At 42.2% G+C, this 16,416-nt stretch overlaps 1 protein-coding gene across 2 annotated transcripts in view; it reads left to right on the top strand.

Annotated features, from left to right (window-relative positions):
* Nucleotides 1-16,109, top strand: part of ATRX (ATRX chromatin remodeler) — a 69,225-nt gene extending 53,116 nt beyond the window's left edge. For both annotated transcript variants that reach the window (XM_066639877.1, XM_066639875.1), the window contains exons 29-35: nt 1,110-1,287; nt 2,974-3,168; nt 8,017-8,166; nt 9,275-9,400; nt 10,293-10,388; nt 11,171-11,299; nt 13,188-16,109. In XM_066639877.1, the coding sequence (XP_066495974.1) occupies nt 1,110-1,287; nt 2,974-3,168; nt 8,017-8,166; nt 9,275-9,400; nt 10,293-10,388; nt 11,171-11,299; nt 13,188-13,457 (1,144 nt within the window). In that variant the 3' untranslated portion in view covers nt 13,458-16,109. The remainder of the gene's footprint in view (nt 1-1,109; nt 1,288-2,973; nt 3,169-8,016; nt 8,167-9,274; nt 9,401-10,292; nt 10,389-11,170; nt 11,300-13,187) is intronic.
* The last annotated feature ends 307 nt before the right edge of the window (nt 16,110-16,416 follow it).

The raw sequence follows: 16,416 nt of genomic DNA, 5'->3' as shown, positions 1-16,416 counted from the left end.
TTGATATACATTATCTGACTGGAGACTGTTTGCCTACTTATGACTCATTGTCATACTAGAGCACATTTGGAGCTATATTTCTAAAGAATAGTTTTTAATGTCTAATTTTTGGTGGGGAAAGGCTAGAATGCCAAATATAAACCATGCAGTCTTAAATGTTCAGATTTTTACATTGAAATTTTAGAATAATTCATAAAAGAACTATGATAGGTACCTAGCAGTCCCTATTAACACATAGGTTAAGCCTAGATAAATTTGACAAGTTGTTTTCCCTTCTTAAAATATAGTGCCGACAATGTAATGAGGTAATTTATCAATTGGGTCTTGCTAATGTATCAATTGGGTCTTGCCTATTTGAATATTCTTAGAGTGACATTTGTTTTATTTTTTCACATTTTGATACCACCCTTGCTCCAAGGAGATCAGGGCAATGTACACAGTCCTCCCCCCCCCTTTTGTTCTCACAACAATCCCGTAAGGTAGGTGAAGCTGAAAGATACTGACTGGCCCTCGGTCACCAGGAAGCTTCACGGCTGAGTGGGGATTTGAACCTAGAACATATGGAAGGTAGCAGCTAAGTCCTGGTTTCAGGGTTATAAGTTTCCCAGATAGTCACTTGAAAGGTAACCAGGCTCCATAGATAGTTGACTGCTTCTATGGAATAGCCAAATTTCCCCCAGCTATGTCAACTTGTTTGCTTTTCAATTTCACAGTGGCTTAGTTTTGATGAAATAGGGCCCAGCCCTAAATTATGGGCTCGTGCATAAGGCGCTTTCTTCTCACTTTCCTGGATAACAATAACTGTTTTCCGTGGTGTATGAAAAATAGTAGCTACAGCAACCACAGTTTGTGCTTGAATCAAAGATTGAATCCTGCAGTGGTGCAGACTGAAGGGTTGATTTTTTTTTTTCACGGTTACAGTAATGTCAAGTTTAAGCAGTCAAACAGAAATGTTTGAAATGCTCTGAATTATACAACATTCAGTGATTGTTTTGCCTTTGCACTCAAGTTGATGTGTACGTAACTGTTTTCTGAATTCTGGGGTGGACAGTTTAGATAAGTCTGGAATAGGGTGCAAGTGGAATTAAATTTTATTTTATTTTTTGCAGAGGCCGTTTGTTCATTATCTCCACTAAAGCAGGATCTCTTGGAATAAATCTGGTGGCTGCTAATAGAGTGATAATTTTCGATGCCTCTTGGAATCCATCCTATGACATCCAGAGTATATTCAGGGTTTATCGTTTTGGGCAAAACAAAGCAGTGTTTGTCTACCGGTTCTTGGCTCAGGTCAGTTTGAATCAAATATTTTCCTCCATGACCACACTCTGATTCTAAAGCTTGTTTGGGGCCAGAGAAGGCTTAGACTCTTTAAATCAAGGAAAGAAACAGTGAGGAATGAAAATGTTTCACCTGTATATAGTGTCTTGCCATACTTTATTTGTTTGCTTTTAGTTTTAATTCAAACATTGAATTGAGTTTTAGCAAGCCAGAGGGAAAATACCCCTTGTGAGTCTTCTGCCAGTGCATTCAAACAGCTTGAAATAATGGCACATGTACTCATTGTTTATAGTATGTCTTTTGTTTGGCAGTAGATTCTGTGAAGAAAAAAAATCTTTATTGGCTGATATTAGGAGAAAGGGAAGAAAAAAAAAATCTGTCTACTTTCTCTGCTTCGGGCCAGGAATGCCCTGCTAGTGGGTTTCCTGAAAGCTGCTGGCAGTTCCCTGTGGGAATGGAATTTTGCTAAGAGTTTTGAAATATAGTTTTGTCAGATCCAGCAGACTCCTTAGGTTTTGAAATATTTAATTTATGGTATTCTACTTTTGGATTTTATTATTTTAAGTATTTATATGCTGCCTTTTAGCAAAGGAAGCTCAAATAGCAAAAAAATAAAAGATGGCCTTCTGTGAGCCAAAAAGCTCACAATCTAAAAAAAAAAAAGACAAAAGATAGATACACCAGCAAACAGCCACTCAGAAGGTGTTGTGGTAGAATGAAGAGGGATTGGTGTTCTCCCCCTGCTAAACAGAAGAGAATCGCCACTTGATAGTGCTTCCTACTCCAGAAGGTGGGAGCCTATTGGTGGACCTACAGATGTATTGCGTGAGAGGCTGAATACCCAACCGGTCTGTGGTTGTGGAGCAATTCCCCATTTTTCTCCTATTGAGAATGTGCTGCATTCTGACTCCTTGTTGCTTGAGGGAAGGTGGCCACTCCAAACCTAAGAGGAAGCGACTGATTTGCGGGCACCAACTCATCTCGCTGGGTCCTATTGCCTGCTTCACAGCACCATACAGCTGGTTCTGGACTGCCCCAGTCCACTGAGGCAGAAAGGATTCATGCTGCAGCAATATCCAAGCAAAAATGCCCACGGCATTAGTTCAGTTTCCTTCCCCTTCAGTCCCCCAAGACAGAAGTGGGGAAACATAGCAGGTAGTAGGACCCAGGGCAAGAGTCTGGAAGCTGTCTTGGAAGCAGCAAACCCCAGTGGCTTCTCCCCTCCTTTGGAGTTGTGCTTCTCTTTGTCATAACAGATGTTTGGAGCACAGCACGTTCCAGACGGGCAGCGAATTGACTAACAGCCCTTGATTTCAGCACTGCTTGACTCACATTTCTGCTGCCTTTGCTGCTGGCACCCTCTTAGAAATTGCCCAGCAGTCAACCAGAGCAAGTTGACATTCTGCCCTCCCTTATACTCCTCAATGTATAATTCTCAATAGTCTTTTCTTTCTGCTAGCAAGAAGTGGGCAAGCTTGTATTGTGCAAATGATTAAGTCAAAATGTTGTGTCTTAATCCTTGTTACTTATGCAGTTTGCTTCCAGGAAATTGCTCAGGGTTGAGCTTTTCCAATAAATGGTCAATTTCACAGAATCAAATTTTAAATTATGCCAGGGATTTTGTGTGGCTAATCAGTCAAAACAACATGCAGTATCTTTCCTGTCCAGGCTGAACCTTGTGTGCTTGTTTTAAAGGGAACGATGGAAGACAAGATCTACGATCGTCAAGTGACCAAACAGTCGCTGTCTTTCCGGGTGGTCGACCAGCAGCAAGTCGAGCGCCACTTCACTATGAATGAACTTACTGAGCTCTATACCTTTGAGCCAGACTTGTTGGATGATCCTAACTCTGAAAAGAAGAAGAAAAGGGATACACCGATGTTGCCCAAAGTAAGCCAGTTCACAGAATTAGCAGCTATAATAGTACAGTGTCTTTAGCTCCTGAGAGAGACAGACCGATGGGCTGAGGACACTCATGGTTTCAAGTCAGATGCTGTGGTGCAACTTACGACCTGGTGATAGCTGTCTCCTGTTTGTGTCTAGTAATTAGAATACTACTTCTGCCAGTGATTTGTTTTCAGCCATTGTGTATAATAATCTGTGTCCCTAAGTTTCTTAAAAGCCAGTCTCCTTTGTGTTCTTAATAACAAATACTAATAATGTGCAACTCTCTTCTTAGTTCAGTCCTGTTGTCTCTGTGTTCTACAATCAACCATGGGAGTTCCCTTAGAATAATTTTTGTAGACAGTTCAGTTATTCAGTAAAGAATTACTGGTAGATTGTGCTGAAGCTTTTGGAGGCCATTTTAATTTCCTGGTTGAGACACTTTCCCTTCCTGGGCAGGCTGGGTATTTATTAACTCTTATAGAACCTCACATAAGACAGGACTGATACACGTATTTGCACCTGTTCTCCCCGGGTGCCACCATCTTGGATCTTGCGCAATCTTACGAGATTTGTACCTTAATTTGCTACTTTTAAAAATCCCTGGCCTCTCAGCTCTCTGACTGAGAGGGCTATCTAAAAATTTCTCCTTTTATTCTTTGGCAGATTCCAAACTGTGTGTAGCCTTGTAGTTGCTTCTGTTTTCTGCCAAACTTTGTTTCCTGAGAAGCTGCTTTTTATTTTAATAAAATGCTGCATCAATTCTGACCTCCCCCCCTCAAGGATGCTGTGGCTGTTAGCACTTCATTGGAAATTTTGTAATTTCACCCTACACGTTTTTCTACCTGTATGTGCAACTGTGCTAAACCATCATTTTGGTTTGTATTTGATCATTCTAAAAAATCAAACTTAAATAAGATATATATATATATAAAACCAAAGGTTATGACTTGGTTTCCAACTTTAGGCGTCTTTGTTTCTGTGTATAATCTCATGATACTGATATTGTGGGCAACTCTATTACTATATAAATGGTAGAAAAAATAGGTGTTACCTTCTTTAGCACTGATTAGCATTGTAGCATAGTGCAATCTTAGGAGCGGGACCTGTAGGAACTGTGCCTTTAATTTGATCCAGGGAGGCTTCTTCCATGTCCATCACTGCTGTTGCCTAGAGACAGAAAATTGTTGGCTCCTCTCTGTTAACTTGAATGAGGATTGGTGTGCCGTATGAGCTCAGAGGTCAAGTGCGCATCGCAGGTTCATCATGAACTCTTGGGAAGGCCTTGAGCCAAGAGCCGTCTCCCAGCCACAAAGAGATGCACGTGCCTTAGGCTGCAATCCTAGCCCCACTTTTCTGAGAGTAAGCCCCATTGAACAAAATAGGCCTTACTTCTGAGTAGACCTGGTTAGGATTGTGCCCTTAGTCTGTAATTTGAGGGTGTTCATGCTGCAGCCTGTGTGTGGTCATTGTAAAATTACTGCATTATACGCCTATGAAAAGCTTTAAGCGCCTGGGGAAAGTGGCTATAGAAATATGGTTTAATACATCCCTTATCCGAAATGTTGTTAAAAGTGAAAACTTTTTGTCTATTGTTTATTGTTGCTGTTGTTTAACAGTTGATACAGGCATTCTGGTGATGCTGTTGTACTGATTGGTTACCCTGAACACCTTTTTACACTGTAAACATTTTTTACTGCTTACTTGTGGGGTAAATGAGACTTGGGTCCCATCTCCAAGATATTATATATATGCAAATATTCCAAAATCCAAAAAAATCCAAAGCACTTCTAGCCCCAAGCATTTCAGATAAAGGATACTAAACCCGTACTAAGTATTGGTATCTAAAGTAGCAGATTAACCAAGATTGGGTATCTCCCAAAATATCATGTGTTCATAACAACATAAGAAGAGTCCGGCTGGATCAGACCAAGTCCAGTTTCCTGGATCTCACAGTGGTCCACCAGATGCCTCGGAGAGCACGCAAGCGACAAGATATCTGCATCCTGTTGCCACTGCCTTGCATCTGGCATTCTGAATGCCCACACAATGCAGTCTGAAACCTCTCTTGGTTTTTTAATTATACAGCATGCATGCAAAAAGTTTTGGAAAATAATTTTTTAACCTGAGAAATTTATCTAAAAAGATTGACTTGGGTTGTGTCATTTATAAGCTTGCCTGAAACTACCTTTTTAAAATATTTGGTTTTCGTCGCCATTTCTCACTTCTCTAGAGCAGTGATTCTCACCCTTTTTAGCCCAGGAACCACTTCTGAGAATGACTATCTGTCTGGGGCCCACCAGAAATGACGCCATAGCCAGAAATGACATCATCAAACAGAAAGTGACATCACTGATGTGAGAGGCAGAAGTGATGTCATCAAGCAGGAAGTTCTTGCCTAGAAACTCAAACTGTACATGACAAGAGACAGTATTCCAGCTCAGAAGCTTCTTCCAATTCTCCCTGCCCTCGCTACCATTGCTATCAAGCAAAAAATAAAACAACATCTGGAACAAAATATTTGTCTATTTATTTACTATTGTTTTTGTTTCTGTCTTTATTTACAAAATCTCAAGCTACTTCTTGTATTGCGCTTGAAACTAACAAACATTGATGTGGCTATTGATGCTGTGCTCAGCACTAGCCAGAAACACCCTACTCGTGCACCTCAATACAAGAAGTAGCTTGAACTTTTGTAAATAAAGGAAATAAAAACAGTAGCATCCCCCTCAGAAGGAAGATAAGCAGGGACGCTTCCCCTCATCTCCCCCAAGCCTAAGCACGTCTACTCAGAATGTTCTCTCATTATTGCCAATGGGGCTTACTCCCAGCTAAGAGTAGACCGAATTGCAACCTAAGAGAGAAGTAAGAAGAGGGGAAGGGTGCACATCAGGGAAGCGGCTGGGGGAGCAGCACTCTCCCTGGGTGCTCCCCCTCACATGCCGGTTTACCCTCCGCTGCTCTCTGGGCAGCCAGGCAACCAAGGATTCCCCCCTCACCCCCTGCAAAGATAAAAAGAGAGGAAGTACTAGCCACAGCAGGAAAGGATCGTGGCTTCCAGGCGATTTCAGAGGGAGAGAGGTTGTGATGCAGAAGATGAAAACGGCAATGGGGTGGTGGTGGCGGCAATGCTGCTTTCAAGGCAGGCTCACAAGAGGGGAGATCACGCGGGTCTGCTTCTACTCACCAAGCCCTGTGTTCAGGTCTCGGCCTACTCTCTCCCCGGAGAGTGGCCCCCCTGAGGGAAGCCTCCAAGTACAGAGGGAGGTCCAGCTAGAAGGCAGCAGCACATTTTTTGGGAAAAAGCGGAATACTGCTTTCTTTGCACATGTGCAAGCCGCTCTTAGTTACGTCTCAATGCCGGGAAGCTTAAAATGGCGACACCCAGGCTTTGCCCACTTCCAAAATGGCGACACCTAGGTCTTTTGCCATCTTCCAAGATGGCTGCCACCAGCTTCTCGTGGCCCACCAAGTGGGTCCCGACCCACAGTTTGAGAACCACTGCTCTAGAGGATGTTGGCGCAGTCACTCAAATGTTAAGGTCCAGTGGTAGTCATAACTTACCTATTGTGTTTGAGGCTTCATTGTAAACAGCATATTTTCCAGGTTGCAGAGGGAGTCGGATTTTTGTAGAAAATGTTCATACAAACCTCATTGGCGGATAAGTGTGTTGAATTGCATGACAATGATCAAGAAAACTCTCTAAGGTGGCAGCCACACGCCTTCTGAGGTTCAACCCTGTCTGAATACAGATTGTGCTTTAGACAAAAGTGCAGATTTACCCAGATGAATATAATTTAAACCACATTTTGATGACTGTATTGGCAGCGTATACATAGATTAAGTTGCACTGTATTCAAGAGTATTGTTACCATAGGAACTAATGTGCATACATGCTTAAAACTCTCTGCTCTCTTACATACAGTGCAAGAAAGCTGTTACTGTGCTTTTTGAATCTGACCTGTTTTTCAGTCTATGTTTATGTACTTTTCCTATCCTGTTTCTTTCATTTCCTAAATACCTCTATTTGCTTCTCGTGGCATTTCATCTTATAGATAGCTTTGAGCACTTTGGCCTTGAAGAGTATGGGTTATTTGACATGTTCGGATGCTGGATGATCATGTATTTGCCCAGACCTGCCTGTGGCTACTCAGTATCCCCATTCATGTGCCCATGAGTTAAGTTTCCTTCTGTTGGAATGAATGGGGAAAATCTGAGCTGCCATATTCTGAACTGTTTTGCTTATAGGTGAGCTGTGAAGATGCTTTTGTTTAGCTTTCTCCTGAATTTTGTTGCATATTGATATTGATTTGTGTTTGCTCTCTAATGTGCTCAACTTACGTAAAGTTGAGCACATCAGAGCTCTAGGTCTGTAACCCCCCCCCCCCAGTGGATCTCTGGGACAAAAGCAAATTCTTCATGTTTCATGATGTGATATCCTAGCTTATTCGTACTAACTGTGCTTAGAATAAATCAGAATTTGCCAGTTAAGACCAAATAACAAATCATGTTTGTTTTAACATCTGAACCTATTTACTGGGTGAGCTCCATTGGCCCAGAGACATGTTTTTGGTGAACCAGATTGCAGGGCCTGAAGGATTACTTTATAATCCAGGGAACAAGCAGCCCTTAAGCTAATTTGGTCCTAGGCTATAGAGGGTTTTAAAGGATGGAGGTGGGTTCCCAGGCCCCATTGCATCCCAGGCCTACAGAAAAGTGTTTGGTATTCTAGGTCTGATTGGTTTCTCACCTGTGATATCAGTGCCAAGGGTGGTCAGAGGCAGTCACATCTGATTATTTGGTATCAAATTTGTTGATACACGCTGGTTGAATGTATTGTTTTCTATTTACCAGGACACAATTTTAGCTGAACTGCTTCAAATCCATAAAGAACATATAGTGGGCTATCATGAACACGATTCCCTTCTGGACCACAAAGAGGAAGAAGAATTGACTGAGGAGGAGAGGAAGGCAGCTTGGGCTGAATATGAAGCAGAAAAGAAGGTAGGGTGTCTTCTGCCTTAAATGGCTGTGCAGTGTTGAAGCGATTATGTGTGTAATTACTCTCTATATGGAATATTTTGGGAAGGAAATATTTTGCCAAAAATGGGACCCTTGAGCTCCTAGTATGGACAGATTCCTACAAAGGGACTCTGGCCCGGGATCAAAAAATGCCTTTACTAAATGAATCCTTGTGGGATTGTGGTGTTAAATTTAAATTGTTAAAATGTTGTTAATTGTCAGAATTGTTGGAGAAACATCGCCCCATGTGAACAGTTGTTGGAAAGAAAATCCCAGCAAAACTTAGGCGAGCAGAAAAAGTCATCAAGTATTCAAAGATACGTCCCATTTCTGAATGTGTTGGGTATGAGTGTCTGGTTAAGGCACTTATTCTGATCTCATAGACTTGGTTCAGCGCTAAAGCAAAATGCACACTCTTTGTTTTGCATAATAACTTTTTAGGAAAAAATATGATCTCTATAATTTACAAGAAGCCTATCCCTCAAGCCCGTCCATAATTCTGACACCAGTTTATTGAAGTGAGCACCGGACAGTTCTGTTCATGTCCCCCTGAAGAAAACCTAAAATGGTCCCTGGTAGAAATTGAAGTGACAGCTTGGATGTAAGTTGAGGATGAAGGTTTTGTGCAAGGATTCAGTGAGAACACCCTTAAAGGTGGACTCTGGGAGTACAAGACACTGCCCTGAATGAGAACTTTGAAAGCACTTGCTGAAGCAATTAGCAAAATCTGGGAATGATCCTCTTGTTGCTGCATCCCCTCTGGATTTGTGGGTCTCCTCCTCCCAATAATTCTCATTTCAGTCCATGAGCTCTGGTGGCTCCTGGCTTCTGAAGAGGGTGTGATGTGCATACTAAAAAATAAAATTGCAGTGAACCAAGCATGACTCTCTCAGTATGGCACCTTCACCAGATCAGTAGTTACCCTTGTGTACTGATTTTCAGACTATACCAAAACCATTCCCATGCTCCCCTCTGTTGGGCTAGTCTAGGGCTACTGCTCTGACCCTTGTAAATTTCTCTGCATTGACCAAATTCATTCTCGGTGTCTCAGAAACCTTTGAAAATAACTAAATAACTGTCTGTCTTGCAGGGCCTGACAATGCGTTTCAACATGCCAGTGGGCACAAATATGTTCCACCCCAACTTCAACTCTCAGACTCCATATATTCCTTTTAACCTGGCCGCCTTGTCTGCCATGAGCAACCAGCAGCTGGAGGTAGGTGGAAAATCCCAGACAACTGCATGATATTGGAGACTTTTGAGGATGCTGTGCTCACTTAATTGGTTATTTCCTGGTGATGAGTATCCTACTTCTGGTGGGCGTTGTTGAAATCTAGATAAACCTGAACTGAAAGAGTGTCTGATCTCAGTCATCTTGTCTACAGTGAGAGTGCAGTATGCCTTTATTGGTAAGAAGCTGACCTCGGGATCATATTGAAAAAATAATACTCAAAATACATAGTGGTTGATAGTGTGGAGAAAGTGGGGTGCTCTGTTATTGAACTGAGATGGGGTCTAAATCTTTTAAATTAATAAAGAATGAAGTATGGAAATGCAGTGCTAAAATCTGCAGGTGACCTTGGCAAACACCAGATGAACAGAACTGCTTCTATCCTACATTTATTTTCAAACGTTTTTCTACTGCCCCTCCTCCAAGGAGCTCAGCATGGTGTACATGGTTCCTTCCTTCCTGTTGTCCTCCCAACAGTCCTGTGAGATAGTTGAGGCTAAGAGAGAGTGACTGGCCCATGGTTACCCAGGAAACTTCATGGCTGAGCAGGGATTTGAACCTGGATTTTCCAGGTCAGTGTCCAACTCCTGGACATTAGGCCATCCTAGCTAAAGCATATTTAATTTCAGTCAATTGCAGTTTTAGTGTATTGAACCATTCACTCTTTCATTCAGTTTCAGTCCAGTGCTTTGAAATGAAATTGTATGAGTTATCTTTCCATTCCGTGGTCTCAGAAAATAGGTTCACTTGTGTGTAATTCTTGCACACCCTTATGTAGACAGGGATTAGAAATGAAACATCTCTATGTCCCCCTCTAGTGGAAAACTCAAACCTTTTGCTGCTTAGTCACTGTTAACCACTTTAAAATTCCCTTCAGGATCTCATTAATCAAGGCAGAGAAAAGGTTGTGGAAGCAACGAACAGTGTTACTGGTGTGAGAATTCAACCCCTTGAAGACATAATTTCCACTATAGTGAGTATGCTAGTGGGTAACGTGAACTGCTCTTGTTTGAAGCTGTGTGTGTCCTACTTCAGAGTGCTGCATCAATACCTGCCTTTGTTTGCTGTTGGCAAAAGTATTTTTTGTTCTGTTTCGTCACACAACAATTCTGAAATCAAAGATATAACTGGCTGCAGTGCTGAAAAGATGCTAGAGGTCTTCTAACAGCCTATGCCTGTTTGCTCAGAAATAAATCCTATTCAGTTCAATGGGGTTGAAACTCAGTGTTGTAGGATTGCAGTCTAAGGTTAGGAATAAGTCCTGTTGAACTTAGTGGGGCTTACTTTCAAGTAGGCATATATAGGATTGAGCTGTTACTTGGTTAAAAAAGAGGCCATAATTGTTTTGATACATTTTGCTGCTTCCACATTTTGAGGCTGCCCAGTATTCAGTACTGCTTACTCTCAGTAAGGTACACATTGGATGGTAGCCTTCACTGTGTATGTCGTTGGGCAAATCAAAGTTTTGATTTGTTGATGGCTCTGCTAAAAAATAGTGCCTTGGCACTGATTTCCCTCTTGGCACCATGTAAAGCTTGATTAGTAGGATTTCTGAACACAATGCAGAGGGATCAGCCTTGCCAAGGTAGAGCACCCATTGGTTTCATTGGGAAAGATGCAAGCACATACTTAATGCGGTCATTGAAATCAGTAGTTTTTTAAAAATTGGATTTCCTGACCCTAGCTGTGTCTATGATCAAGTCAAAAGGCTATACAGATGTACTCCTAAGATGTTTGTGGTGGTTTCCTTTGCAGTGGAAGGAGAATCTGACCCTCTCAGAGTCACAGGTTCAGGCTCTTGCCCTGAGTCGCCAGGCAAACCAGGAGCTTGAAGTGAAGCGCCGGGAAGCCATTTATAATGATGTCCTGACGAAGCAACAGATGGTGAGACTCCCAAATGATGCCTTTTGGTTTTAGTGCTTTGGGCAGAAACATGGGGCAGTAAGTGGGGTGCCTTAGCAGAAGCATTCTGGGGAGGACAGCTCCCCAGTGATCCAAAGTCCAGTGATCCAAAGTCCCTCGATTTGCCTGCAGGATCCCTGTATTGCAGTCAGGCTATACCTGAGCTTGGAAGTGAGGGAGGGACTTGCAGCTCTTGCAGTTCTGTACCACGACAGCTCTGTTGCAGTTGCGTAGACAGAGGCTGGTGGAGCCACATGCATCTCACCTCACCAGCTCTTCCTGTTGCATGTGACAATTGTATAAGTCAGTGGTTCCCCAACTTTTTAGTGACCCTAGACCAGGGGTGCTCAATAGGTGGATCGCGATCTACTGGTAGATCGCGAAGCAAAATGAGTAGATCGCGGAGTGCCAACCCCCCTCCCCTTCAGGTGCCTCTGGGAGGAAACGCCGGGAGTAAGGCCCATTGTACTCAATGGGGCTTACTCCCAGGTAAGTGTGGCTAGGATTGCAGCCTCACAGCCTAATCCTAGGCATGTCTACTCAGGAGTAAGTCCTGTTATACTCAGTGGGGCTCAAGGTACACCAACATACATTGTACACATAAATGTTATATGTTATGATGGCACAAACATTGTAAAAAAAACTCTGGTAGATCTCCGGGCCTTGCTGGGTTTCAAAGTAGCTCTCGAGCCAAAAAAGTGTGAGCACCCCTGCCCTAGACGCTACTACTTGAGTTATAAATGCCAAGGGATGTGGCTGTAATGGTGATTCAGTGCTCTCACCCCTCCCCATAGCAGCTTGTTTAACCCTTGATGCATATAGCCTAATCTGTCCTGTCAGTTTTGCACCACCAAAAATTGGGTCACTATCCATTGGTGGATCCCAGAACCATTGGTATCATTCATTTTTAACAATGGGATGCCCACATGTTGTCCTGAAGCCTTTTTAAAGGAGTTCTTGGTGTGGGAAAAAAGGTGGGGGGGGCACTTCATATGACTGTGGCTGGGGTAGCGTAGCAGTTAGCAGATAGTGCAGCAAGAGAGGTTGTTGGTTCAGTTGCACTGCTGCTGTAAATTCATGGGGAGAAGGAAAGGGTGTGGCCAAGGTACTTGCTATCAGCTGTAAAATGGCAGTAATATTACAGCCCTCCTTTACAGGGCTGTTGTAAAGGTTTGTGAGATAAACTCGTCATTCTTCAGTGTAGTTTAGGAGAAAAATTCCCCATTCCTTTGGGAAAAGTGATATGTTTCTAAACATGGAATGAAGCAGAATTGAGACTCCCCTGCCAGACTTTCTTAAGTGTTTTCCAAATCATTCCTTTGCCAGCAGGGAAAAAAAAAAAAAGGGTTGCTGTGTCATGGCACCAAGGAATTAACTTCAGTTAACATGCATGTTCATGAAAGTCTTGGCAGGGCTGCCGTTTTCATGTTGTGACACCTGAAGCTTTCTGCAAAGGTGTTTGATCAAGCTGGAAATGTCTTCTCCTTTTGGTGTTTGCCACAAAATGTTTTGTTGCTTCTAATTCACATTAGAATTAGAAGTGGTGGCAAATGGTAGAGGGCTTGGGAGGGGGGAGAAGAGCCTGTAACTGATATATGGGAGTAATTTCACAGTAGAGCGCCTGTCACCATGGAAACCAGGATGAATGTTGTCTGCAATACAATGGGCGACTCATTAAGGGTCCGTGGTCCTAAGTGGTCTTGCTAACTGGTTTCTCCAGTCACCAGCTTGCAAATGCCACCGCATTAGTGATGGTGATATCGGTGCAGCAAGTATCAAGTTTAGGGTTGAAATCAATTTGTCAGGGGTACCGTGGCTGAAGGAGAAGGCGGGACGGTGCCCTGGTAACAGCTCCCTTTCCCCTCCACAGCTAATCAGTTGCGTTCAGCGGATTCTGATGAACAGAAGACTCCAGCAGCAGTACACGCAGCAGCAGCTGTCCTATCAGCAAGTTGCCATGAGTCACGTGTTGATGTCGAAGCCTCCGCCTCCCAGTTTAATGATGAATCCATCCAACTTTCAACAGATAGATTTGAGAGGAATGTATCAATCTGTTGCTGGCGCAATGCACCCACCCCCCCTGCAACGTGCCCCACCTTCAATGAGTGGCAAAAATCCAGGACCATCCCAAGGGAAATAGATGTGATTTTGCACTAAACATTTAAAGGATTGTTAAAATCAGAGAGAGGAAGAGAGAGAATTTTTTTATTTTTTTAGGAATCAATGACTTAACAGAACTCAACTGTATAAATAGTTTGGGTGATTTGCCCCCTCCCATTAGTCGCCATGTTCCATTTCAGCATTTCCACTTTGTTTTGATAAGGTGTGATTTCCCGTCCCCACCCCCGATATTTGTCCATGATGTTGCCTAGAATCTTCTTACATGTGTTGAGTACAGGAGATATCCAATTGTTTTCAGTGAAAACAGGTCCTTCCATAACATTAGGGGCTGAACAGGTTTCCTGTCTAAACTCCTATGCTTGCTGTTAGTAGCCATAAAAACAGCCGTCAAATGGGAGAAGCTTAGGGAAAAGTTACGCAGATCTGTATGTTTCAGTTGTCACACATAATGTACACAGCTGAGTTCTTGGTTAAAGTTGATTCCTCAAACGATGGAACTTTTTTATATTTCCTGTTTCTTGAAGGAGTAAGTCAGGACAGAAGTGACACAGACATTTATTCTGCTCTTTATCGTTTGCTTTGGGGGGGAAAATGAAGCATAGAACCGAAAAGGATCTTGAGACAGAATGGAGTGCAATATTCTTAAATACTACTATTCTGAAACACTTGAGCCCCACAGTTTTCTAGAAACTGTGCAGCCTTAAGTCAGGGCTTGAGGAGGTTTCCTCCCCTGCCACTGTTTATTTCATCTTCCTGATGGAATAACACTGAATCACCTTAAGCTTACAGGTTTTGTCTTTCACCCTGAACTGATTCTGTTACAAAGCGTGTATCTGCTCACTTCTTTCCACTGGTGCTAGTATCTCATCCTCTCGCTGGGAGTAGGACGAGACTGCTAAGAAATGAATTCCTGGCACTTTGAGGCTTAACGATGGTGGCAGTTGTTGAGATCAGGCCATGCTCTGCGCACAGCCTCGCCATGGCTGCCGCATTGCTTTCTTGACACTAAGGAATGTACGTTCGCAGTTCGGCAGTATTGCCAGAAGACTGTGAAATGGTTCATCCTTTTGTAGATAAGTATCTCTGTTTACCCTTATGCTCCCTTCCCAACCTATTTTTAATTTTTTTAAGATTATGAAAGTGGAAAAAACAGCTTGATTTTTTGTTTTTTTCTCAGAGGAGAAGTAAAGTTTTGATTGATTATGCTTCATTAACAGCTACTTTACGACATTCAAATAGGATCGTTGTCTGTTCAAAATGAAGATCCAGGTTGGCACCATTAGGGCTTTTCCTGTGCGTTAGTCCAGCTCATGTTTCCAAAACAGAAGGTGTTTTTTTTCCTTTGCAATGTGGGCATAAAATGAAATGACAGGCACATTTGAAGTGCTGGAGTAAGACTAAGAAAACAGAAGGCATTCTGGAGATTCAAGAAAGCTGGAATCATTCCTATTATCACTGCAACAGAAGTGCTCATGTGTGGTCAAGAGTTTGGATTCCAGACTTATTCTTGGTTTTTCTTCTCTGATCAGAGTGAGATTTTCAGCATTCAGACAGTGGCAATTTGGAGGTCCGTTTCACCTTTGCGTGAATGCCTTTTGCTTTGTGCTGTGAATATACCTTGGTAGATTTGCTGCAGAAATAATTTGTTTTGCTGTTTTCAACTCTTTCTGTCATGAGCAGTGGGGAGAAAACCTTTGCCCAGTGGGGTTTATTTAGTACCTTTCTTTTATTTGGTGAAGAGAAGGGAAAGCTCCCAAAGTTGCCGTGTTCACTTCAGAAGAAATGAAAATAGAGACTTCATGAGACAAATGTTTGAAGGTCATGTAGCTGCGCAGGACATTCCTACATCTTTCTGAATATTACACATCTGTACATTTACCACTAGAGCTGGGGATTTGAGTGGCATTTTTACACAACTCGAGAGACTTTAATGTGGAAGTTTAAGGCAACATTTTTGAAGACACTTTTTTCACCCTGGACAAAGACGATGACGGGGCATATATGAGGCTATCCTGAGGACAAGAAGCGTTGAAGTAAAACTTGGACCACTTTTGCGTACGTATATCTCACTCAGCATTATAGCTGCATAAAATTGTGCTTTTGAGTATAACATCCAGCTTTAACCAATATTTAAAGACAGAAAAATGGCATCAGTAAAATAAAAAGCTCATTTTTATATTTGTTTTAGATGTTTTAACTAGTTGAAACGGCTTATATAAGATGATGAATAAAATGTTGCTTGTAATACAGTTTTGCCTGCTAAATTCTCCACATTTTGTAACCTGTTTATTCCTTTGGATGTAAAGCGTTTTTGCTTAGTATTGTGATATTGTACATGTTTTTGTCCCAGTTGTATAGTAATGTTTCAGTCCCTTGACCAGCTTTGGCTGCTGAAATCATACAGCTGTGAAGACTTGGCCTTCGTTTCTGTTTAGACGGCTTTTTTCAGTTACGTATTAAATATCATAAAAGTACTGTAGAAAAGATGTCACCTTCTTCCTATAAGGCTGTTTTGTAAAATATATATTAAGGACTGGAAACGTGTTTTTAAAGAGACGCATTCAAGTATGACAATATGCTATCTGTGTTTTCACCATTCAAAGTGCTGTTTGGTAGTTGAAACTTAAAACTATTTAATATCTCATTTAATAAAGTGACCAACATACATTTATGTCCATTGTGCTGCTTTCCTAAACATGACAAGTTGTTTCTGACTTGAAACAACAAATCAGTGCTAAATTAGTGTTCAGAGTGCGGGATGTGGTGAAATGTCTATATGCTAAGAAGAAACACTAAAGCTCCCTGCTTAAAAGAAGGGGCATTTGTTACTGATTGGGAAAGCCCTTTCACACCAGCAGTTGGGTAGGGTCAGTTAGAACCATTGGTCCCCTCCGAGTGAGGGTTGACTGCTTCCCCAGTTCTTCCCTGCCTTCTTGTATCAATTGTGAAGCTCTTTGCATACAAGATACCCATTTGAC

The sequence above is a fragment of the Tiliqua scincoides genome, chromosome 12, assembly GCF_035046505.1.
Source record: "Tiliqua scincoides isolate rTilSci1 chromosome 12, rTilSci1.hap2, whole genome shotgun sequence".
NCBI classification, from domain to species: Eukaryota; Metazoa; Chordata; class Lepidosauria; order Squamata; family Scincidae; genus Tiliqua; species Tiliqua scincoides.
Note: the sequence above shows the minus strand (reverse complement) of the source record. Positions and strands in the feature narration are given on the sequence as shown.